Here is a 25,898-nt window from a genome sequence, read left to right as displayed (position 1 = left end):
CAACATCGGCACAAGTTTTTTGAGGTGGGACATGACTCTTGCCCTCCTGATCTTGGAGGGAACAGAGAAAAGCAAGGGAAAGAGGAAGGCCACTCCTCCAAAGAAAGCCACACCTTATCTCTTGATCAAGGAAGCTGACCCAAAGGAGGAGATTGTCACCCCAGTGCAAGAAGCATCTCTTGCACTTGTGACTCTGGCGGAAGAGCCACAAGCTGAGGCTGTGAAACGGGACATCGAAGGGGACGATGTCATGGATGAAGTTCCAGAGCTCGAAGTGCGAACTCTACACCCCATCATAGTAGGTGTAGAGTTCTTATTTTTGGATGACATCACCCATGTCCTTGGGCTGCACCAGGATGAAACTCTCTCAGTCATTGCTATGTACGCGGGCATGCGAGACACACAACAGCCGTCCAAAGATGATGACATCCGCATTGACTTCAGTTCCGCAGATGTCACAAAGGTGCTTGCGCTCCCAGAAAATCATGCCTCAATAGAGTCCCTTGTGGCAGAGACTCTTGTACAAATATCCCAGTGCAAGGATTCCTACGAGAGTGTGCCAGAAACTAGCTTTGCCCCTCACAAGCCGCTTGCCATTTCGGATTCCGTCAGCCTCGGGAGCATCAATATTAGTGATGCAGACCTTGCGGATCATGATGATGCCACTGAGGTAGTACACCCAATTTCTTCCCTTCTTAATTTGTAATTTTTTGAAGTCAACTCATTCTTCTATCTACTTTGTAGACCGCAAGAGAAATGGACTGGTTCGCAAGCCGAAAGGGTGGAGCACGAAAGGAGGTGGAGGGGAAAGATGCTGCGCTATGGCACTACATCCCGAGCTTCAATGCCGAGATGCTTCGCGTAATTCACGACGACTTTTCAAATGATGCGCAAGCTGAATTTTTGAAGTGCAGAGCCCTAAGCGCCATCCTGTCTGAAGCCCCTATAGCCCAAAATGCCCAAAATGTATTCTTGTAAATAGAGAAGCAGCTATCTATAGCTTTGGTGATAAAAGTGCAGGGTCTTTCCTAGGATTTTGTGGCCTTAGCCTTGGACAAGGCATCACTGACGCCAAAGAGATAGCCGAACACATTGGTGACAAACCATCAGTAAAGACTCTCACCCACGAGGCTTTCAGCAAGCTCATCAAGCGAGTTGGCTAGATCCAATGTACTCATTTGCCTTTTGTGAAAATCAAACAATTAATGACATCAAGATGTTTTTCGAGCTGATTTTAAGTTTTATCTTCTTGATGTGTTTATATGTTGTTGTCGTGTCCTGTCATGATGTTTCAATCAATTTTTGTGAACGCTCGTCTGCCACCGCCCGTCCGACTTTGGCTCGACTCGACGGGCCGATTTCTCCTGCGTATGGCCCCAAAAGGGTAGATCAGCTGTGCGGGGTGCGCCGGGGCCGGGGGGGCCGGTGGTCGCGCCATGGAACTTGTGTGCCACGGAGCGACTTTTGCCTGGTCAAACAGGCAAAAGTCGCTCCGTGGCACACAGGTTCCACAGCGCGACCACCACCGGCCCCCAGGTCAAACAGGCAAAAGTTGCTCCGTGGCACACAGGTTCCACGGCGCGACCACCGGCCTCCCCCCTCGACCCCCGCGCACCCCGCACAGCTGATCTACCCTTTTGGGGCCATACGCAGGAGAAATCGGCCCGTCGAGTCGAGCCAAAGTCGGACGGGCGGTGGCAGACGAGCGTTCACAAAAATTGTCGAATGTACATAGCGACAACAATTACATGCAAAAGACTACAATTACCTTGACAAGACGACAATCACTTGCAATAGAAAATAACTTTTTTGAAAATAGACATGGTTTTTCATTAATCAAATTGAGATTACAAAACACGGATTTGTTGCATTACAAAGGCTTCCCCTATCTAGTGAAAGAGAGCTTCCTCTCCACGGATACGCCTAGCTAGATGAAGATCAGATGGCTTCAAAGTGACACGTTTTGCATGCACCATGCACAAAACCGCGTCTTGGAAAAGCGAAACCAAAATATCCTCGGCACCTTGTTGCAGAGCGCCTAGTGCCGCCGCTTGCACACGATTGACATCCCGGCGCTGGTCGTGGATAATCTCTTTGACGAGACGCCCAAAAGGTGCCTTCGGAATAATTGGTGTGCAGGTCTTCTGATATTTGCGAATTTCTCTAAGGGCAACTGTCCCTGGTCTCCACCTTTGCTTCTTCTGCGTTGTTGGGGGCGGTGGTGCTTGCGCGTGGCGAGTCCAAGCTGGCGTGTCATTTTTAAACTTTTGTCGCTGCTCTTGGAAGTTATCGGAAGGGGGTTCTGTGCGTTTAGGAATGGTTTTTCCCTTCTTAGCCTTTGCAGGTGTTGGAGTTTTCTTTGCCTTTGCAGCAGGTGGAGTCTTCTGAGCTGCTCTCTGATCTGCCTCCTTCCTTACTCGCTCCTCTTCATCTTTCCTTTCTTTTTCCTCACGAAGCCTCCGTGTGTTTGCTGCCCTGGCTTCTCGTTCAAGCTTCTGTCTCTTATTTTCTACTTCCTCAGCTAAGAGTTTTCTCTTTCCTTTACCAAGTGCACGAGCCAAGACTCTGTCTAGCATTGCATTGAGAATCCTATTGCTCGGCAGGTGCTTCCTTTCTACTGTGTCTTCATTTCTCCTCTTTGTATATTCTGCTCGAAGACTTTGTATAGCCGCTTCCAAAATTGTGTCATCTTCGTATCCGGCCATTCGCAGGTCAGCAACAAATCCGTGAGCTTTTCTGTTAAGCCAATCCTCCTCCGCAGCAAAGAATGCTAATCTTCTCTTGTTGCTTGCGGCGGCCTGAGCTTCTTCTACAGCCTTCTTATCTGCCTCCGCCTTCCTAACTGCCTCGTCTTCTTCCGCCTTCTTGGCAGCCTCATCCTCCTGTGCTTTCTTTGCTGCCTCGTCCTCCTGTGTTCTGACGGTCTCTTTGGCTTCTTTTCTTGCTCTCTCAGCTGCCTCCATGTCCTCTGCTTCTTTGTGTAATCTCTTCGCTTCTTGGCGTTCTTGGGCCTCTCGCTCAAGCCTCACACGCTCAGCTTCCAGATCCAGTTGGGCTTGTGGGTAAATGTTTGGGATTTCAGTTCTATGTGCCACCGGTAAGGGCCCAAGGTCTTTGAAAATGTCATCCTGCGTATTGGAGGGAGGATCATTTGGGGGCTCCATGTGCGTGAGATATTAGTGCACGAGCGAGAGAGAGAGAGAGAGAGAGAGAGAGAGAGAGAGAGAGAGAGAGAGAGAGAGAGAGAGAGAGAGAGAGAGAGAGAGAGCGCGCGAGAGAGTCAAGGGGAGAGGAAGAGAGAGAGCTCACAAGTCAAGACTTTTAAAAATGACTATAAAACTCACTGATATTTATAGGGGGCCAAAATTACAAAAAAGTCAATTTACAAAATGAACGCGCCAAAAAGTGGCGAACAAGAATTATTGGGTTGGTAACCACACGCGGCCATTTCTTAGTCGACCACTGTGCCATTTCTTAGTCGACCACTGTGCCATTGCCTCGCTCTTTCATGTGCCATTGACGCATTGCACCCTTCTCTTTCGCCTTGCACCTACCACCTTCATGATTTTGCGCCTCAAAGACCAATTTCCGGCTCGCTTTTGGGCCTTTCTCCCAGTAAGTGCACGGTAAAACCAATTGAACATTTCCTGAAACGCATTGCTGCGAACCTTGCCACCGCCATGACCCGTGTTCTTAAAATAGGCCGCCTTGGCTTGGTAATGTGATCGTTCCATGCCTTGGTTGCTCCAGAGTGCAAGAGACCCATATTCATCTAGAAAGAAGGAATTGTGCGCATAGAGAATATGCATGTAGTGTGTTATATGAGTTTCCCCCCAAGCATCGATCATTTCTTTTGTGAATCTGTCAATCGAAGTCTTGAATGTAGCTATCTCTGCTTCATCAAGATACGGGCGCTCAAGAAGCCTCATCATCTCATCACAAGCTTCCCACACATGTGCACGCTTCAATCCTAGTGTCGCCTCATTGCCTCGATAGGTTGTTACATCACAAATCTGCTTCCATAATTCAAAATGTGTATGGCTTTGAGCCTCACCATAGTTTGAGAGCAGGTGTCTTGCTTTTGCACCACCCATACATATCTTATTAGGGTTATCTTGGGTACTTGATGGGTTTTTGCGATCCGTAGAGAGGGTGACAGTACCTGCGTGAAGCCCCACGGATGATAAAACAACTTCAAGCTCTTCGATGCCCTGTTCTCGCCGTGACTCTGGCTCCATGTTCCAAGCATAATTGATGTGGAGCATCAACAATTTGTCCAGAATTCTAAGTCTTGCGTGCAAGGTACACACATGTACTCGCGACAGTGGAATTGAAAGAATAGGGTTCCAAGTAGCATCCTCCTCTGCGCGAGATGGTGCCTTGCTTTGATTGCAGCTCATAATTCCATTGAGCCAGACGTGCATACCCTTCCCTTTTTGTAATTGATTTGAGCCCTTTGCACTTGCCTGCTTACGACCTTTCACCTTGGTTGCTTGTTTGGCCTTCCCCACTGCGACACTTGGCATCCTTGGATGACAACAAAAGATGCATGGAAACAAAGTGTTAGCACCGCTTTTAGTTCCCAACATGCATTTGAGGGTCTTGAGATCACCACCAAGGTGCCACTCTATTTCAAAGTGACCAGTGCAAGGCACATGCAAGACTTCACCATTTGATTGCCTGTGTATCACTCCTTGAATACCTGTACGGGTGAAGTACCACCTCAGACTGTCATGGTCCTCGTGCGGAAGGGTCCATGCCGCCAGCCACCATATGTTCTTCTCAGACTGCACTCCAAAGTAATCTTGCTTGCGTCGCTTTGTGTGCAAGTTATTCTCCGCATCACCTGTTTCATCTTCGCCGTCTAAGCTCTTTCGCTTCAATGCCCTGCTCATGAGTGTCAGACTTGTACGTTCCACCCTTTGGCCCTTTACAACCTGACATTCATCCAATTTGAGGACAAATATAGCCTTTCCATCCGTCTCCTCTAATGTCATATCATAAAACTGAATCATAGCTCGTTGAAGCGCCTCCACCTCGACGTAAACATTGTTAAACTTGTTGTAAGCAAAATCTTTTGAATTTGACATTGGCATGCTACCATCCACCCATCTGTAGCACTGTATGGTGTTGGAAGTATAGATCGTGTCATTCCTTTGCCTCGTAGACGTGCTGTGATGCAAGTATACAAAGCCCTGTATCCCTTATCACACTGATACCTGTTGTGTCGCACACAATGAGCATGTCAACGGGACTGACAATCTGCTCCAATTCCTTGAGAAAATACTTTTGAATCCTGTCACGCAACGCACCATTTACTGGATTGGTTATCATATTGATTACTTTCTCCTCTGGAATAATGTGCTCAAGGATAGACTCCTCAGTATTGGAACAACCTAATATTGCTTTAGCACATTCCCTGGACATCACATAGTTCAGAGTCAATGACATAACTATATGAAAAAGGAAGCAAGTACAAAGAATAGAGCCTCTGACAGTACCCTAAGAAACCATTATAACCATCACCCAAGAAGCGTACGACCTGCGTGATATTACGAAAAAGGGGGAGGTGCACCAGTCTGTGGATCAAGGGGATAAATGGTTCCATCAGTCCAAAGATCAATGGCTTTTGCACCTTGAAGTCATAGCACCTCAGCAGGAATACATCCCTTCGTTCGATTACTTCGCATTGTGGCATACTCCTCGTCTAAGTCCACGTGCAAGCGAAACTTTGATTGCTTGTTGGTGATGTCCCGTAGAGCCATTGTACCTAGCAAATGGAGATGGAGATGTAGATGGATACAGAGATGGAAATGTGGATGGTGATGGAGATGGAGATGTAGATGGATACAGAGATGGAAATGTGGATGGTGATGGAGATGATGGAGATGGAGGATGGAGGTGGAGGATGGAAATGTGGATGGTGATGGAGGAGATGAAGATGGAGATGGTGATGGAGATGGAGGTGGAGGAGATACAGATGGATATAGAGATGGAAATGGAGGCTTTGAGGAGATAGATATGGAGAGCTTGCTAGTGATGGAGATGGAGAGCTTCAGCTTGCAGGGATGTGTAGATCTATACCTTCACAGGAGGGGATGGTGAGCTCTTCCATGAGAGCTGGTGGAGAGGATGATAGATATGGAGAGCTTGCTAGTGATGGAGATGGAGAGCTTCAGCTTGCAAGGATGTGTAGATCTGTACCTTCACAAGAGGGGATGGTGAGCTCTTCCATGAGAGCTGGTGGAGAGGATGATGGAGTAGGAGGTCCAGATCTGCAGGCCATGGCTCCTAGAGAGAGAAAAAGAAGCCCTTACCCAAGTGAAACACCCTAAACGCATTTTAGAGAGAGAGTGTAGAGAGACAGTGGGATCTGCAGCACCTCCAAAAAGGGAGGGAACAAAGTGACGAAAATTTTCAAACATTCTTTGTGAAAGGTACTTCACTACAAGACAAAAAGGCAGTTAGGTCCATATTCCTTCCCAAGGAGAGAAGATCTAATGATTAGATTACCTTTTGGTCTATTTTCTTTTTTGTAGAAAAGGAAAAATGCATTTTCAGGCCTAGGCCACTAGCTTGGTCAAAGCTTGATTAGCATTTTAAGCATTTCACTAAGTGTCCAAATAAAAGGGCCCAAGAAGACCCCAAACAAGTCCTAATGGAGCTTTGATGGTGACCTAGGTAGACTTTGGACAAAGCATGTCATAAAGTACATACAATGGTGCACTAATGCAGTGAAGATAGATCTAAATTGAATAATCATGATATGAAATGAGGATGCAAAACTAATGTATAATGCTAAAGATATATCTAAATTGAATAATCTTGATATGAAATTAGGATAGGATAACTAAGCACTAATGTAGTGAAGATAGATCTAAATTGAATAATCTTGATATGAAATGAGGATAAGAAAACTAATCTATAATACTAACAATAGATCTAAATTGAATAATCTTGATATGAAATGAGAATACCAGAAGTAGTATATATATAGTATCCATGGTTAAGTTGTATCGTAGGTCAACCAATGCTGATCACCCTATGATTGGTCGAAATGGACCAAACCAACCACATCACTTGATTGGAACCATATCAGAATATAACATGATCTATAATTTTTTGTTAGCTTCCATGTTCATCTCAGGTTATCAAGGACAATTATCTCAAGAAAATCTCCTTCTAACTAAGAGTGCAGCCAATCAGCTCGCACTAACGTGCATCCTACTTGGCATGGTGCTAATTAGGATGCAACCTAAGTTCTCCTAACCATTTTCCGACCACACATGGCCAACGTCTAGTGTCCAAACTAAGGACTAGTGAGAGAGTTCTCTAGTGCTCAACGCTTCAACTACTTCTCATAAGGGGGACTTCAAAAATAGAGCAACATGTCACCCGCAAAGTGACAGCAATGAGGGTAAAGCATTAATTTCCAACAAAAAGCTCCTAAATACAAAATAAAGAAACCTGCCGCCCACACAATCACACACACTCCTATTCGTAACAAGCTACTAGCATGCAAGAAATGAACTACAAAGCAAGAGAGAAATAAAGGGAAAGAGAGCTCACAAAGATTAGTTCACAATTGGTAGTATATTATAAAAAGATGAAAAGTTATGGGCAATGTTAACTGAAGTGGTTAACATACCCCCCTCCTCATGCTAATCACAGTCTTACATCATTATTAATGTTGGTTGAGGAATCCTCTAGTGTTGTGGTAGGATCTTATAAGAGGTTTACGAGAAAGCTAATCACTTATGTTGTTGAGAAGTGGATGCCAAACATGATGATCACCTATGTTCTTGAGAATTGGATGCCTTGCAACATGATGATCACCTATGTTCTTCAGAAGTGGATGCCTTGCAAACATGATGATCATGCATGTACTTAACCTATTCCTCATAGTATTGTTATTTCTAACAAAAGTTGGGACCACAATTAAGGTTGAAGACAGGGCTCTCATAGGCATTCCACTACTTTTAAAGGGTATCTTCTCAAGAGTGAGGATGATAAGCTTTTAGAATCCATAGGTAGCGATGACTTCTGGATCCAAAACTATGCAAGAGTGAGGATGATAAGCTTTTAGAATCCATAGGTAGCAATGACTTTTGGATCCAAAACTATGCTATAATACATTAGGTTAAGCCATATCACTTAGGTGCATTTGTAATGTCCTTTTCTCATTGCTAGTACCTCTATTTTTAAAATAAGAAATTATAAAATTAGCAATTTAAAACTATAGATTAAAGATTAAATTTTCATTAAACCCTAGTTACCACTTAAAACATTTTGTAGAGAGAGAGAGTAGCTGTCTTTCTAGCTTTTAGTGAAGAAAATGTTGGTAAGCAAGGATTCATCTGAGACTTTGGACTTGAAATCCTTATCAAATTAACCCATTTTAGAATAAAGGTGTGCTAAAATCAAATTCAAAGAGAGAAAGCCTTAGAGAGAGAAAATGTAAAAGCACATCATTAAGGTAATGGCCCAAAATAGGTTAAAGGACAAATAGGAAAAAGGTGTCGTCTTATTCTAAAGGACGAATCTAGAAGAGAAGTTACGTGTAAGAAGCATATGACTTTACAACGTGTGCGCTTAAAAATGTGTGTGTGTATAAAGAGCACATATTATAAAGATAAACCTTTACACAAACCTTTAGCAAGGTAGAAACCTTAAAGGATGACTAAATTGAGGATTACAATAGGGAATCACGCCAGTAAAAATGTTTTTTCTCTAGAGAGAGAGCCTTAAACTAATGCAAAATTAGGAAAGTTGGCGAATGCCTAAAGGGATGACAAAAAGTGTGTACCATTGGCTTAAATCTAGGAATGAAGTAGAAGAAAAATTCTACATGAGAATAGGGTATGTTCTTCCTTTAATAGAAAAATACTATAGACTTAGAGGGGGAAAAACTCTTAATTTACCAAAACAAATCCCAAGTGATATTTGATCAAGGCATTGAAGAGATCTCATCAGATATATGCGACTGGACAAATGTGGTTTGGAGTTTTGATGGAGAGAAGAGGATGTCTCATCAGATTTGTAAAGGTTTACTCCGTTTCGAAGTACACGTGTGATGCATAAATTGCTTGATCATATTTTGTACATTGTTTGGAATAGTGTATTCATTATATGATATTGTTGTGGAAGCCCATGAAGGTGCCACATAGGCATATGTGATGTTGGGAAGATGCCATCTGAGTGGTGCGTCTTGTCGATGAAGCACTCTTCCGATACCTTGGCACATCTCGGCGTCGTGGGTGTGCTCTTAACACATTGGAGTGATGGACAAGAGGCGGCTCCTCCCGTTGTACTGGGAAGTGTGAGCATCTGGGGACTCGGACTTGAGTGTCAATCACCTATGAACTCTTGGGCATTGGTTGGGCAAAGCGTTTGTGCCTTAGGAGGGGTATGGCTATTAAAAGTGGCTTCGTGTGATTTCGCACACTTGCAGGATCTAGGTGTGAGACTTATGGGCTCCTCACTTGGATGGCATAGTGGTACGGGAGTGTTTAGGCTTCGTAGTGCATACCTTCTTGGTCTTAGGATCATGATTTTGGTGTTAGAAGATATTTGACGGATTATGATGCAGTGAATCTACAGTGCTATTTGCTTATGCATTTGAATAATGTAAAGCAAATTGTTAAATTTTAAGAAAAGAAATGGATACATGTGTGAGCTCTGTTTTTCCTTGTTTTCTATGGGGTGTGTACAGGTGTGTGAGTTCACGCCACAGCTCCATAGGCCAAGTGGTTGGTGGGTAGCAAGATATACCCATTAGGATTAGATGGGCTCTAGACTAAGTCTATGGATCTGGTAGAAGTAAATAAAGGATAAACCACTAGGAAGCGAGTGGCAAGGTGGACCTGAGTATGCGGGTGATTTTCAAATGAAACCAAAATTGTTTAAGAAACGTAGAGACTTGGAATAAACTTGGAATTAGATCATTAGGATGTAGGAATGATAGTCAGAATGTGTCAAGGTTGTCATCTTCATAATCGAGGAGTAAGACGTTAGATGAGGAATAACAATCAAAATGTTTCGAGGCTATCATCTTCATGATCGAGGAGTAAAACATTGGTTGAGCCCAAGAGAGGCATCAAATTGCATGTGACCTGTCGAGGCTATCATCTTCATGAACGAGGAGTAAGGCATTGGTTGAGCCCAGGGGAGTCATCAAATCGCCTGTAACTTGTGAGAATTATGAAGGAGACATGCATCTAGAGGAATCATACGTCTCAAGAAATATCCCAAAGCAAGCAACACAAGCCCAACTCCAAAAATAAGCCACATTGAACCCACATTTCCTAGCGTAAGGATTTTTTATTACAACTATGCAAAAAACATGTTGCTAGATAGCCGAATACTAGACCATTGTTTTATGAGGCTCCTCGGTGAGATCTTTACCCTCGATCGTAACTTTCCCTCTAGTTATATCTCATAGATATAGAGGGTGGGGGGTCCTCACATTACCTCACACCCATATGTCCATGGCCATATATTTATTTTCTTTTCTCGTTTTCCCACGTATTTTTTCTTCCCATCATGTAGCAATTAGTCCACTAGAAACCCCAATGTAGCACAAGTCTCAACATGCCCACATCACTATGGAGATTCAAGAACACCTCTAGTGCATTAATATCTTCATGCATGCCCATACTCATGTTCAAGAACACCTCTCGTGCATTCATATCTTCATGTGTGCCCATACTCATCTTCATATATGTGAAAAATGCAAAACACATGTGCAATGTATGAATGAATGCTCTATGTATGAAGGAATGCCTCCCAACAATCACTACCTACTTCCTTGACCTACAAATTGGTTTTGATTTTCAAATGCTCACAAATTCAAATTTTGACTACTAAAGACACTCGGAGGACTGGTACTAACTTGTCCATATCCTTGGCTCAAGCTAAATCCTTGGAAAGCCCACTCATGTTCTCTTGTCTATATGGAATTCTCACAAATTGTGATCTACAACTCTAAAATAAAGCATCATATAGAGGGGATAGAGAAGAACCCATATCTTTCATCCTAGCCAAGGCCAAGTGAAGCCAAATGAGAAGAAAAAATTATAAAAATATTGCATTAGGAATAGACTCTTGCTCCATGCATCTTTTAGTCTATTTAGCATGTTCACTATAACTAGATGCAATCATAATAGCCAAGAAATGCAAGTCACAATATTAGGATTTGGGACATTATTATTGGATAAGCAAGACAACCCATCGAAAATGGTGTCAAAGGGGAACTTGGCTGGTCTTGTGGCTAGTAATTCTTAAGATAGAGAGTGCATAGCTTGGTTGTTTACAAGGGGTAGAACCTTGGAGGGATGTTGCGATCTTGAACCCACCAAGGCTCAAGGCTCAAGGCCTAAGGGTCAAGTCTCAGGGCCTTGTAATACCAAAAATTTCCTTTTTATTAAGGCTTCTTTATTGTAATAATATTGTGTGGTATATATGCGATATATATGTCTAGTGATTATCCATGTGGGACCTGGCATTCAGTATGCTAACAATGCTCACACTGTGGGAAGGATCTTGTACAAGAAGATATTGCTTATGGTAATACTTTCTCATGAGGTTGATGGTAAGTTGGGAAGCTTGTCTGAGAAGCTGGCAACTTCGTAATAGCTTGGTAACTCATCTTCAATGGCTTTATGGTGATTCCGCTCTAAAAATTTTGCTCACATGAAGGATTCCAAGGATTTCTACGTAATAGTATATATTGGGTGAGAATGAGAGAATTGTTCATTGTAAATACCATGTGTTTGATTTATGAATATATTAGTATGGGTTACGGTGCTCAATATATATAGAATTGGTGATGAGTCATAAAATACAAGTAGGCCTTATGTCTACATGGCATGGTGATTCTATAACTTCAAAAGGAAAAGTTAAAATATTTTTGAGAGCTTTCGAATGAGCCTAAGGATGTCACTTTTGAGTTTATATGAAGAATGCATTGAGCTCTCAATTAGACTCTGTGGAGAGAGCCAAAACTATCTCCAAACGTCGCTTTTTGGGCCATGTAACTACCAAAGGATGTATTTTTGATATATTAAGCTCTCTGAATTAGACTACATGGAGAGGACCGAAAATGTCTCAAAATGTGACTTTTTGAACCATATAGTTGAGCACCACCCAAAGGAGGTATTTGTAAATTGATAGATATAATTGAAAGTGTTAATGAATTTCTTTCTTCAACACCTTGGATTGGTAAGCGCAATCTTGAGAGGTAGAAGTGGACATCCACACTTGATGTGGAAAGACTTCTCAAAATTGATGTTTTTAGACATCTAGCTTCACTATTTTGGTTGTATCTTTTGCAAATAAAGACCATAGTCAACAATGAACTTTACGTATTTGAGAATCCACCTAGCCACATCCAAGTGTGGCTTCCTGGGAGCCTTCATAAACTAATAACATCATAGCTCAAATCTAGCCTAGTAATGGTCATGTAAATCAAGCTACCCACTATGTGCCTATACATAGTGGGATCCTCTAAAATCTCACATGTATCTTCAAAAAGCTTAGTATTCTACTCCAATGGTACTAAAATAGGCTTATAGCCTACATACCATACTTGGGTAACATGTCCAAGCCATACTATCTCTGTATGCCATCAAGTGATCTCACCACTTCTTTACCAAGAAAATACCATAGCTCACCCAAATCTTTCATCTCAAAGTTCTACTTTAAAAGCATCCTTACATCATGTATGTCGACATCAAAATGACTTATACCAAGTGTTTTCTAGTATTAGACATCGAAGAAAGACATTCGAGAAGCATTTTGGAAAATTCTTGAGCACAAGTCATCCATCCCCATCACTAATCCCGCCATTTGTCACACATGTGCACAAACATTGTATGGTATACCCAACCAAAACTCTATGAATCCTTCATGCACTCCTAACCCACGTCAACCATTACCACATTCGATGTTACTAAGCCATGCGTACACTACAACATGGTAAGGCTAATGGTCACAAGTAGGATCTACTAGAGTTGACCATATTGCTCATGTATGTGATACTTTGGCTCCTTTGCTAGCTCATATATTCAATATGGCTTTTAGTCAAGGTTTCCCCCCATCTAGGTCTAGTAATTTCCTTGCCCCAAACCATCAGGCCAAGGATCCATTGGATCCCAATAAAGGCCACACCATCAGAGGATCCATTGGATCCCAATAAAGGCCACACCATCATGAGTGATCATACTCTAGCCAAGCCATATGGATTAATGTTGAGGTCCAAGTTTCGCTCCTTAGCGAAGAGGCATGGGTACAAAGCTAGAGGACAAACAAGCTAGAAGTTACTCTACAATGGATCATATTTTCGCACCAAGAGCCATCATTGAGGAGGCCACATCCCAGCCACATCGTGTAAGTGACAAGTCAAATGTTGCTTTGTGAACTTCCCCAAAGCATTTGATATTGTCCTTCTAGCACACATTTGCACACCTCTTTAAGATCTTGCTCTTCAATTGAAGTTGATATGGACAGTCATGGAATTCTATAAGTTAGTCAGAGGGACAGTTAAACCACAATGAGGCATGCTTGCTAAGATCACTAACAAGATTGGAGTGAAATAGGGATGTTATCTTTCGACAACGTGATATAGCCTATGCATAGATGAGACCTCACTTTATCAATAGACATGATAGCCCACACTTCCCACTAGCTCACACATTGGTCATGTCCTCCAATGTTACTATGAAAGTACAAGACATGGGATGGTATACTAGGACTATATGAAAGTTCCTCTCACATAGGCTTCATATGGACTATCTACCATTGTTCATTGTTCCATTACAATCTAGATGACCCAATATTATTCCTCACCACGTAGGACATTATAAGACTCATCCTTTCTAAGGAACTCAAACCACATGGCTAGAAACACCGGATCTTCCCACAAAGGTGCAATTCCTATCACAATCAGTTTCTACAGATTACACATGGTGGCTTTATTTAGAACAATCACGTACAGATAGCAATCAAACATATTCTGGACTCATCACATTGCATGAGGGTAGAGACTAGGAAACCAAGGGCATTGTAAGGAAGGAAAGGATTTGTAGACTCTTCTCTCTAAAGTTGAGAAAGAGGAACCCTATCTTTCCCAATGTCTAAATGTACTAACAAATACGGAAGAGGTTAAGATGGGTTTGATCCACTATCTTGAGTCATTGACTTTTTAGACCAACACTACTCAAGATTGTTTGATGGGGTTAGTCAGCTTAGAAAGAGTGGCCTACACACTTCACACACCTTACGGTCGTCACTATTTTCTTTCACTCAAACCAAGCTACAAGAACCCACTGATGATCACAAGGATCCAATATTATGATGACCTTATCAAACAACCGAAGCAACAACTCCACCTCCCAAGTCACATAGAGAGCATTGTAGTGCCAATAGGCCAAATGTGTGAGGCCTACTAGACAACGAAGATACTTCGCACATGAAATCCAAATCTAACAGATCCACCAAAGATGTGGAACACTCCATCAGACAATGGTTATAGAGAGTCTATATGAGGTAATATATGCAAAAGTTACTTACAATCACCTCCCTTTAAAGTCCAATTAGATTTGTACAAGAAATGAGTAATTTTTCACATGCTTCGACCACTACAAGGCTACCTTGTAAGTTTGTCTTTCTTTCATGTGGCCATATTTTCTAGGTAGCTAGCTTTTTTTCATTTACACAATTACTTCATGGATTCGTTGCAACACTCTTGGTCTCATACACCATGCGGTCTTTCGTAGACGTTCGTATTCTCTCTCTCTCTCTCTCTCTCTCTCTCTCTCTCTCTCTCTCTCGCATGTGCACGCACACTGTAAACCACTCGTAGCTCTTAGATAATCTTTTCTGGGAATTGGGTGCAAGTTCTAGTGTATAACAATTAGTTAACGCATTCATTTCCAACACAATTTGACACTTGAGAAGACTCATGCGCTGCAATTCACATTAATGCTACTTGTTCATTCAATAAAGACTTCATTGACTTTAACACTTGAATTCCTAACCTTGTTTAGAAATACTAAATAATCTTGTAAATGTGATCTCCAATTACTTTCTTATGGATCTTTTTTAAAACATTGTACCATTTCTTTTGCTAGTGTACACATAGAGAGAGAGAGAGAGAGAGAGAGAGAGAGAGAGAAAATGTTAATTAAATCTTACTTAAGAAAATTTAAATTTAAATGTTCTTCTAAGTTTTGTTAAACTTACGTTCAATATAGCAAAAAAACCGCCTTAAAAATCCCCCTACTAGTTCAAAAAGCATATGATAAATAATTTTTCCAGGACCATTTATTAACGACTTGATTTTCCAAATTGCTCAAAAAAATCTTTAGAAATCTGGTAAAAGTGCTCCTCATCATGCTTTTTCTTATCTCTGTGCCGTTCAAACAAGGAGGTGTGTTACTGATTTTCATCTTGCTAAGCAAAGCATGAAATAAATTCTCTCTCTCTCTCTCTCTCTCTCTCTCTCCCCCAAGACACACACACATGCCCACCAACTAGCACACAGGACCCTGTTTGATCTTATTGACAGCCATTTCAAAATAGCCAACAGGCACCTGTAAATCAGAATTTGCAGCCCTGTAGGAAGTCGTCCAGTCCATAACCAGTTCGATGAAATGCACCAAGTTCCTTCGGGCTTCTCTGCAAGATCTAGAAAGGCCCATTGTACTTGTTGGAAAACTTAGGGTACTTTTCCTCTCCATGGCCTCTTCCGAAGGTTTGAAATCCGACCAACTTCTATGCTTATCAATTGCCTTTTTATGCTTTGCTTGAGATCGTTCTATAGCTGTCCCCACCTATGCAAATAGTCTCGGACATAATCATCTGCTACCAATATCTCATCCGTCCTAAGGATGGGTGGCAATTAACAATCTCAAAGGGCGCAAGGGGTGCACACTAGCTCACCTCCGAACCATAGATCAAAATCCATAGCATTGATCCTTCCTTCCATGAACCCTGCTCCACTCTCGCCCTGCAATATTTATACTCCGGTGCTGTATGCATACTCCGGGCTCCAACCATCACCCAAGCTTACAAACATACTCATGCCTTCTTCGGTGTTTAACAGCCATATACCCTGCCATTTTGTGGTTGCACGAGCTTCTGCTCACTGGCCCTCACTCCTCACACACAATTTTGAAAGTAAAAATCTGTCATGTCTCATATTACGAAGGGAACAGGAAGAGATAAGAACAGAATCCAAAGCACAACAGCCCACATCCTACATGCGTACCTCATATCTGCCTCCCTGAAAATAGCAAAGCTGTGTGCATGAGTTCTCTCCTCCTCACTAGAATCACCCAATATGGGCCCCTCTTTTTAAGCCACCCCAATAGCAGCTACTTGTTCCTAATCATAGTCAAATTTTGTATCTAATGAGGCCAGTTATTATTATCCTTTAGCCTAGATCCGCAATCCTGGAAGCAAATGGTCACTCTTGTTCATGCAGGAAAACACACAGACAAGGCACAGAACAGCTTCAACTATCAAGTAACCAAATTTCTTGAACAAAAAATCTGGCACAATACTAATTTAAATTTGGTGAGGCCTCACGCTTCTATGCACCCTAGGCTAATAAAGTTGTGATACTGAGTTAGTGTAGTGGTCAAGCTTGTGACTTGTAACCTCTAGGTTATGAGTTCAAGTCCCACTAGGCTCTCTCATGTTATAAAGGGTCACCTATGCTCGCTTGTTGTGTTTGGTTGCTCGAGCTCTTGCCCCTTGAACACTCGAGTGACTCCTCCTCCTCGGGTGGTGGATCACCCGAGATAGGAGGATCCATACGAGACCCCTCCGCTGTTCCAGCACTCGACTCATCGCGGTGGTCATGGGGGATGCCTAATTCGTGGCTCTTGCCCGATGGTACGTGGCCCTTGCCCGACCATGATAATTGGCTAATTGCTGAAAGGGGAAATCGGCTCCACCCACTTGAGTGGGCCCCGGGTGTGTACGAAAAAAAGAAAAGAAAAGAAAAAAAAAAGTTGTGATACTTTGGTAGGAGGATCCTAGGTGTGACGGGTCGTTTACAGGCTGGATTAGGGACGTGCTAGTATGAAAGGAACCCTTGGCCAACAAATTGCATAAGTGCAAGGATCAATAATTGACACATTTGATAGAAGCATCTCTTGTACAAGGGAAAAAAACACCCGTCCAGACGCTAAAGCTTTAGATTTCCCTAACTTCATATGATTTCTTGAACAGAAAATCTGACACAATGCTAATTTCAATTGGGTGGTGAGGCCACACGCTTCTATGCACCATAGGCTAATAAAGTTGTGATACTTTGGTAAAAGGAGCCTAGGTGTGACGGGTCTTTTACAGGCTGGATCAGTGGCATGCTAGTATGAAAGGAACCGTTGGCCAGCTAATTGCATACTAGTGCAAGGATCAAAATTAACACATTTGATAGAAGCATCTCTTATACAAGGAAACAACCACCCGTCTAGACGCTAAAGCTTTAGGTTTCCCTAACTTCATATGATTTCGTAGAAATCTTCCAAAATCATGGTCCACAGAAATTTGAATCACCACATCCACCTCCAGAATGTTGCAAAATACCTTATTCTTAAAAGAAACAGTGATAACAGGTTGAAAGAGGACACTTTGGAAAACACTCGAAACTAACTAACCTCAAGGTTTTCTCGTGACACTGTTGCAAGTACTCGTTTGCCAAGTCGACATTTGTACTGTGCAATTCCTTTGCAATCTTCAACACCCACCATGACGTGTGTTAGACAAATCACATATTTCTCAATCATGAACAGCTTAAGGATTTTTCTATGCATAGTTGCAAGGCCAAAACAGAAGCATGTAAAAAGCGTATCATTGGTCAGAAAAAATTTAGTGTTTGTTTATTACCTCTTTTTGTGTCCTTTCCCAGTGCTTTCTTGCTGTATCTAACTGCAAATCACTCTGCTCCTTGTCTTCCAATTCCTGCTGTAGCCTTGAGTTGTGCTCTTTGATTTGCTGACGCCATGCTTCAGAAATCCTCCTAATCACCTCAGCCTCCCTCAAAGCCTCATCATCTTGAAATTGATATCTCTTCGCGGGCATGATTCCAACCTGCCCCAGCCATAGGTACTGTGCAAACATGAGTTGAAGGCATCCCTTCCTGAAAGAGAAAGCCCCTACTGGTATGCACGCGTGAGCACACTCATGCATATGGAGAAAAAGCTCGCACACACAGAAAGGCATGTGAATATACTTTATCATTGTTGAGTTCAAGAGAAGCTTTATGTTTCCATCGCTGCTTGAACTCTTCCTGCTGTTTCAGCCAGCATTCTTCTAAGGCAGATCTGGCCTGAAAGCTCTGCTTCCTGTTAAGGTGGAGTGCCTATCAGATGGAACCTTTCTTACCCCTACAGATGGTGGGAATACACACACACACACACGCATGCACGCATTTACACACACATAATATATATAAGTAACAGCACCCGAAGCTTCAGTTCCCTGGAATAAGGATTTGAGCTTTCGGGGGAGTGTTTTGTATTTGCAAGACTCGTCGTGGCAAGTTATTATTTTTAAGGCTGGTGGCTTTGCACCAAGCTCTCCAGATAAGCTTGTATCAGAAAGTAATCAGAATATTTCTTTATATGTGCGTGTGTGCAGTTTTGTGTGTGGTGTGTGTGCGTGTGTGCGTGTGTACATACAAACACACGTTATACACGTGTGCATGCGTGTGTGCGTGCGTGCGTGCATATGTTGTACACATTAGTAAGTATGGCTCTCCACACGCAAACTTAAAACCTTAGTTCCTCTTCTTCTCTGTTCCACTGTTTCTTTTCTGAAGCTTGCCGATTTTCTGTCATATAAACAATTCCACACTTGGATTTCAATATTCATAGTATCATTGCATCTTGATATGTATTTAATGCTCCTCCTTATATTTACAGCACAAACGTAAAATTTACAAAAAAGTTTTGGAGGTTGCATAAAGATTGTCAGATTGCCACCAAGTTTATAATGTTTCTTTTAAGTACACAATACACACGCACTTTGGTAAGCCCATGCTAGAATGCTCCTGATGTAGACACAATTGTAGAAAACCAACCGATAATCTCAATAAAACAACTTTTTAATTTGTTAACAAAAAGGTTTTACGCCTGCTCTAACATGGTATAATGTCAGATGCATCATGTTATGTACCTAGCACTAACCCTCGGGGGGTTAGAGACTAATCCACCAAGGTTAGGGGAGCCTTGGGATTAGGGAAAGCAAGCTTGAATGGGTGGCTAAGGTTCAATATTAATAAATCCAAGGTTATTGGCTATTTATGACCGGACTGTTATTTATAGCAGCAATACGCAGTATATAAGTGACTCTTGGGTTATTATTGATTCGTTGGGGTCTGGACCTGGACCAAGAGGCTTACTCCTGCCATGACATGGTGGATCACGGGTAGTCTGGTCGAGGGCCCTTGTGTGCAGGCACTGGTGGTAGGGAACACTAGGGCTGACTGGCATGGACCTGTGCGGGTGGAACCTTAGGCCCTAGCTCGGGGGTGGTTCACGACGACTACGAACCTATGGTTGGATGGTGAGCTTGCCTACACCCCTTCTATTTGGTTTGTACTAATCTTGTTTTCACCTGTGTATTAGGGTTGATCTACGAAAGGATCTTTTAATGGTAAAAATCCAGATTCACCACACTTGAAACTGTTTGGGTGCATTGCTTGTGTACATGTTCCCTTGAGCAGAAATTTTATAGATGCTATTATTCCCACTACGTGTGAGATGAGTATGATGAGTATGGATATTGTGTTTGATGAGATGAATAGCTGGTATACGCTAGTGAAGGATTCTACAGAGACTAAAGCAAAGAATCAAAAAAGCACTTTAAAACTCACTTATAGCCCAAAAATCATCTTTTTAATAATAAAAGCTCTTCTCTTTTTAGTATTTAAAAAGCTTTTAATCTTTTGCTTTCCAAAAGCTGGTCCCATCATTCCAAGCCTATGTAAGGTTGCCCTACGCTACTATCCTACCACGTGGCAGTTCCACGTCATTTTTTTTCCCTTTTTCTTTTTCTTTTCTTTTTTTTTCTTGTTGGGAGGCGGGGGAGGGCGTTGCGTTCTTGCATGTCACCAACCTGTATTTTGATGCTTCGGTGACATTCCCCCAACTTATTAAAGAGTTGTCCTCAAATGATAGGTCTAGCTTTGTTTTACCTTGCTTTTTCTTGCTTTTCTCTACTTTTTCTTGATGTTAACTACGTCTTCTCTCTTTGGCTCTTGAGACATGGTTCTCCTCCAAGCACCTCCTCTTCTCTTGTGCTTGGCTTTGGGGAGCATCTTGCCCTCACCGTTTTCACCCTTCACATAAAGTGACCCTGAATTTGACCTCTCCAGCAGATACTCCCACACCTTGCACCTCTAGGTGACCCTCAAGCAGGAGTTTCCCAACAGGATTCTTTTATGTCAAGATCAACCCGCACCAATTATATGTCAGAAGACCCAAACACGTGTACACATGCTCGTCCTTGGGTTTAACCGAGTGTCCCCGACCCTTGGCGCACATACACCAATATGCTCACAAGCATAAATCAAATGAACAAATGAATGCACAAACAGTCCCTTGGTTTTGACACCAATTTCTTGGTTTTTACACCAATTCCTACTGTAGTCCAACTACTCATGTCACTGTCTGACTATGATAGACTAACAATATTCAAATCCATGTACTCAGTTCCGATTTCCTTCACTGATAAACAGTGCCTCCATGAGATGGCTAGTCCCATGACTCCTGTACAAAAGATTTAATATTGTTCAAACTCAAGGTTGCTCCCTTTGGATACAACTTGGACAACAACCCTCGAGTTCTAGAATACTCCCTGGAATATAAACCTTGAGCATTCTCCTGTTGGAATGATAATCTTCATCCCCGTTTGATCCCTTTTATGCCCCCTTTTGTTCAACATATTTATCTGATATTTTTGGGTATTTTTCCTACCTTTTATGAAGCGTTTTTACTAGTCATGGACTTTGTCCTCAATCATGGGCTGGACGACCAATCCCTTCATGATGTATATAAGAACGGGCTTTTTGCCATTTGATTCATTCATCATTTTTGCTCGAGTGTTGGATCATTGATGGCTGCTCCAAGTCTCTCCTCTGCTTCTATGTGTTGTCTTCAACCATTCTCCCAGGGTATCAGAGCGTTGAAACTTGAGGTTCTCAAGCTCTTGCTTCAACACTCTACAACATAGTAGTTAGGAAACGCGATTCCTACAGGGAAGAAAAAGTGGAAACGTTTCCTTGTAGGAAACCCGTTTTTTTCAAGCAAAATTTTTGACATTTTTTTTTCCCAAATCTCACGTCAAAATATGTGCGACTCTTTTGATAAAGTTCTCTAGTTTCCATGCGCTGCTTTCCCTCATCGTCAACATCGAATTCTGTGTCTCCCCAACCTTGCATGCTTCTTCACGAAATCCCCACTCCTCCCTCAAGTCGTGTGCCTACAGCCAAGTGTATTTTTTATCAAACCAGCTTGCTAATTTGAGCCAATTTGGGACAAGATGGAGAGGCTGAAAATTGGGGGTTTTCTTCACAGAGACCCCATTAAGCCTCCAACATCTGCTTAGACTCTGCCCAAGGGTTTTAAGCAAGTATGTAATGCATTACATGGCTGATTTTTGTAAATTGAGTGGTTTGAAAATTGGGGGTTTCTCCGAAAGCACACACTCCTTCAAGAAAATGCCTCACAAAGAGATGCTATGTGGAGGTGCTTCCAAATGGAAGTGCAAGTACTTTGGGTTGCAATCCGGTGGCAGCATAGACCGGGTGAAGGCCCATTTCATAGGTTTAGCGAGGAAGGGGGTTGGCCCTTGTCCACTTGTGCCGGATGCTATCAAGGCATCACTACAAGAGTGGAAGCGAGCCAAATTATTAGGCTAAATGAAGTTACCGGCAGAAAAGGAGAGTAATGAAGATGAGGAGGAGCTCAAATTGTGTCTCCATGGAAAGGATGCTTGAGAAGGAGTTTCCTGCCATTCTTTGGACTCCATGTGCTGCTCATAGCTTGGACCTCCTCATCGAGGATGTGGCAAAGATAGGTTGGGTGTCAAACATCTTCGAGACCTATCGCATGATGGTAAACTTTGTGACAAAGAGGCCAAAGGAGGCTGGTGATGTGTGTAGGAGTCCACCATGGACTCCTACACACAGTGGTTTCCAGGGAGTGGACGACTCGGGATGTCATGACAGTCCCAAGGCCGTTGCATTTGTATGGCTGAAGCTCTCATAGAGGCCCCTCAGCCTTTATAGTGTTTTTCGCATCACGGACATGGAGGGCAGTACTCTTGGACTCCTGTATGAGTTTATGGATAGAATTGGTGAAGCTTTGAACTATTGCACTGTCTTATCAGCAGAAAGGTATGCATGCACTCTTAGTCTCTTAGTCTCTTTGATTCTTCAATCGTGTATAATATCAGGTTTATGACATTATATATTTCATGGTTGTTTTTTTAGGATTCACGACATCCGAGCAGTGTGGAACACACGATAGGATTGGTTTCATAGACCAATCCATGCAGTTGCTCACATATTGCATCCTCTTTGGAGAAATGAGGAGCAATACAATAATGAGGAGCTTGAGGATGGATGGCAGCAGTACATCTAGAGATACACAAGAGGGGATGTGGACCAGCTAAGGCAGCTGTAGGATGAGCTACTTATTTTCTGAAATGGTAGCTTTAAATTTGGTTTAGTGACAACCAAAATGCGGGGGACACAGCTATAGCCAGTGTCATGGTGGGAGAAATATGGCATCAACACCCCTCACTTGGTCTCTTGACTCTTGAGTCTTGCATGAGAATCCACTTGTAGCTTGTAGTATACTTATTACTAACAAGGACTTCAACTTCTTTTGTTGCTATGACAAAAATCCCTCGCCATTCGAGTCCTATCTCACAGGATTGTAGCTCGGGTCCTTACGAGAGGAATTAGTTGTCCACTGTTCAATTAGAGCGGTTGGTATTTTGTCATTGCAACCTCTGCCTAATTGAGCAGGTAGGCAATCCCATCGAGCCTCGCCAAGTCAATGTCGATAAAATCGACATTGAGAAAGTGAAAGAAGTCCCAGAGATTCCTTGAGAGGAGCGTGACATTTATGCCATGCTATATGAGGAGATCACAGCACCTGCACGTGTTATTCGTGCACATTCATCTACAGCAGGTGCTAGTACCAGTGCAGCAGCTGAGTCTTCCTCCACATCCGATTCAAATTCTGCTGAGAGCCTGAGCCATTGTCCATGAGCCATGTGGCTTATCATGATTTATTTTGTAATGTTTATGGGCATTGGGCCATGACTGTTGATTCATCATGATTCATGTGACATGAACACTTCAAACTTATAAGTTTTAACCTATGTAGTGTCATGTATGGTTTTTTTTTTGTGGCATGAAATGATGGATGATTGGATCATGGATCATGGACAGTGGACCATGGTCTTTGAATCATGATCATTTGACATTGATGATGGATGAGTATATGGTTTTTGTTATTTGTAATTCAAAGGATGTAGGCTTCAAATTGATGTTTCCATGTATTCTATGCATTTAGTGTTATTTTTACATATTTTACATAGTATATATTTGAAATTTTGTACATGCAAAAACCTGTAGGTAGGAAACTTTGGGCTGATTTTATGAAACCCGTTTGAAATGCATTTGAAACTTTTAGGAAACCCGTTTCAAACAACCCCCTAACTACTATGCGAGTCTACAGGAAGACTATCAGCCAACGTAGTGGTAGCACCATGCACTTGCTCCATTAGCATCTCCCTCCCTTACTTCATCATGAATCGGATCGGCTCCTGTCTTCACCCATGTGCCTTGATATCCGAAGGAGTACAGTTCTACATCTTTCTTTCACCCCACCTAGCATCTAGGGAGGAGTGGGTAGAGCCCCCGGGTACCTACTTGCAGCCTTTCCACTGTAAATTCAAGAGGAGGATTCCATGGCTTCTACACCGACTGTCATCTCTTCATCTATTCCCCAACTTCCCAAGGAATCCATCCTAGATGGGACCAACTATCTTGATTGGTCTTTGCAGATGAAGACTTTACTCCGGTATCATCGACTATGGGATATTGTTACTGGGGCCAACACCCAGGCAAACTACAGGCTGAGATTGATGCCTGGCTTGATAAGCATGCTCGGTCACATGCATTCTTCATCTTCAACATTAAACCACTGTTGGGGTATTGTTACCAGGTTTGACACCCAGCCGACTGCAACTTCTCCTCGGGTTAGGATTGATGCCTGGCTTGATAAGGATGCTCAGGGACATGCGTTCATTATCTTCAACATTATAATCTGCTGCTCGTCAATTTGATTGACAATGATGATGAGAATGCAAAAGAATTGTGGGATGCCATTCAAAGGAGCGAGAACTCTGCTCAAAAGATTGCCTTGGAGAATCGGATTGCCAACTTGAGGATCTCCAATATTGCCAACATCATGGACTCCATCACAAAGTTTGTTACCATCCAGAAGCAGTTTGTCATGTGCACACACATGTACATGCTTCTCATAGAGGCTAACCCTAAGGAGGCAACAAGATAAAGAAGAGAAGATCAGAACATAACCAGATTTTGGAGCATTGGAGTATCTTGTGGAGGGACACAGGGATTATTCATGTCGGCTGCATCATTATGTGAATTATTTGTTCGGGAGCTGGCCGATCTAGTCCATGGGATATTCTCCAGCCTATAAAAGGCAAGTTTGCTCATTGTTTTAGTCATTCATCCCCTTGATGGCTGGGTCATAGATCTAGGGCTTTGTTTAGGTGATTTACCTTTTCATGGAAGGCAGCCTATGGCTACAAGATAGATGTACCTTTTTGTACCATATGAAATACTGAATTTCCAGCTATCTCTCTCTCTCTCTACTCTCCCTTCTGTCTGCATTTTTGCATCAGCATGTTCTAAGTGGTGTTTAGGGCTAAAAGAAGACTCTCAGAGCTTCCGCATGTAACATTGGTATCAGAGCATCAGGCTCAGCAAGGCTAAACACTGACTCAGTCCCATATGAAGGTGTACAGGTCCAAGGTATAGGAAAGTGCACAGGTACGAAGCCCAAGGCAAGGAACACAAGACTAGGAAGAGCTCCCAGGAGGTTGGTTGGTGGTGTTCCACAAAGCCCAAAGGGGATGGCAGTCCTGTGAGCCAAGAAAAGGTTTCGGGCAATGGTTCCAAGGGAGGATGATCCTCCAAGGGGTGGAGTGAGTGCCAGACTCATTTCGCAGGAATGAAGACCAAGACGGTGTTCAGGGAAAGGGCAGGAACGGATTGGGGATGGAACAAATGCATAGGTCTTAGTCAAAGTTAGAGTAGATTTGGGACCAGGCCGAGCATTCAATGAAAAGGTTGCCAGAGTAGGAAGGATGACAGAGGGACTCCAGGAATAGAATGGGATGATGACAGTCATCCAAGAAGCAGTTTGGAATCCCATCATCAAGTTTAGCAGAGGGGGATGTCATGTGCACCCTCATGTTCATGCTTCTCACAGAGGCTAATCCTAAGGAGGCAACAAGATAAAGAAGAGAAGATCAAAACAAAACCAGATTTTGGAGCATTTTCTGTGGAGTATCTTGTGGAGGGACACAGGGATTATTCATGTCGGCTTCATCATTATGTGAATTATTTGTCTAGGAGCCAGTCCATGGGATATTCTCCAGCCTATAAAAGGTAAGTTTGCTCATTGTTTTAGTCATTCAGCCCCTTGTTGGCTGGGTCATAGATTTAGGGCTTTGTTTAGGTGATTTACCTTTTCATGGAAGGCAGCCTATGGCTGCAAGATAGATTTACCTTTTTGTACCATATGAAATACTGAATTCCCAGCTATCTCTCTCTCTCTCTACTC

General features: G+C 42.6%; 1 protein-coding gene across 8 annotated transcripts in view; it reads right to left on the bottom strand.

The window, feature by feature from the left end:
• LOC147604075 (uncharacterized) overlaps positions 1–25,898 on the bottom strand; it is a 90,835-nt gene that overhangs the window by 12,874 nt on the left and 52,063 nt on the right. For 3 of the 8 annotated variants that reach the window (XM_086795540.1, XM_086795545.1, XM_086795544.1), the window contains exons 4-7: positions 18,784–18,838; positions 18,239–18,350; positions 17,893–18,114; positions 17,664–17,740 (exon numbers count right to left, since the gene is read on the bottom strand). In XM_086795540.1, coding sequence (XP_086651666.1) covers positions 17,664–17,740; positions 17,893–18,114; positions 18,239–18,350; positions 18,784–18,838 — 466 coding nt within the window. The other 5 variants (XM_086795541.1, XM_086795543.1, XM_086795538.1 and 2 more) reach the window with 5 other exon arrangements.

The sequence above is a fragment of the Cibotium barometz genome, chromosome 62, assembly GCF_041138505.1.
Source record: "Cibotium barometz isolate CiBa-2024 chromosome 62, ASM4113850v1, whole genome shotgun sequence".
Taxonomy (NCBI): domain Eukaryota; kingdom Viridiplantae; phylum Streptophyta; class Polypodiopsida; order Cyatheales; family Cibotiaceae; genus Cibotium; species Cibotium barometz.
The sequence above is the reverse complement of the archived record's forward strand: the minus strand, read 5'-3'. Positions and strand labels throughout refer to the sequence as shown.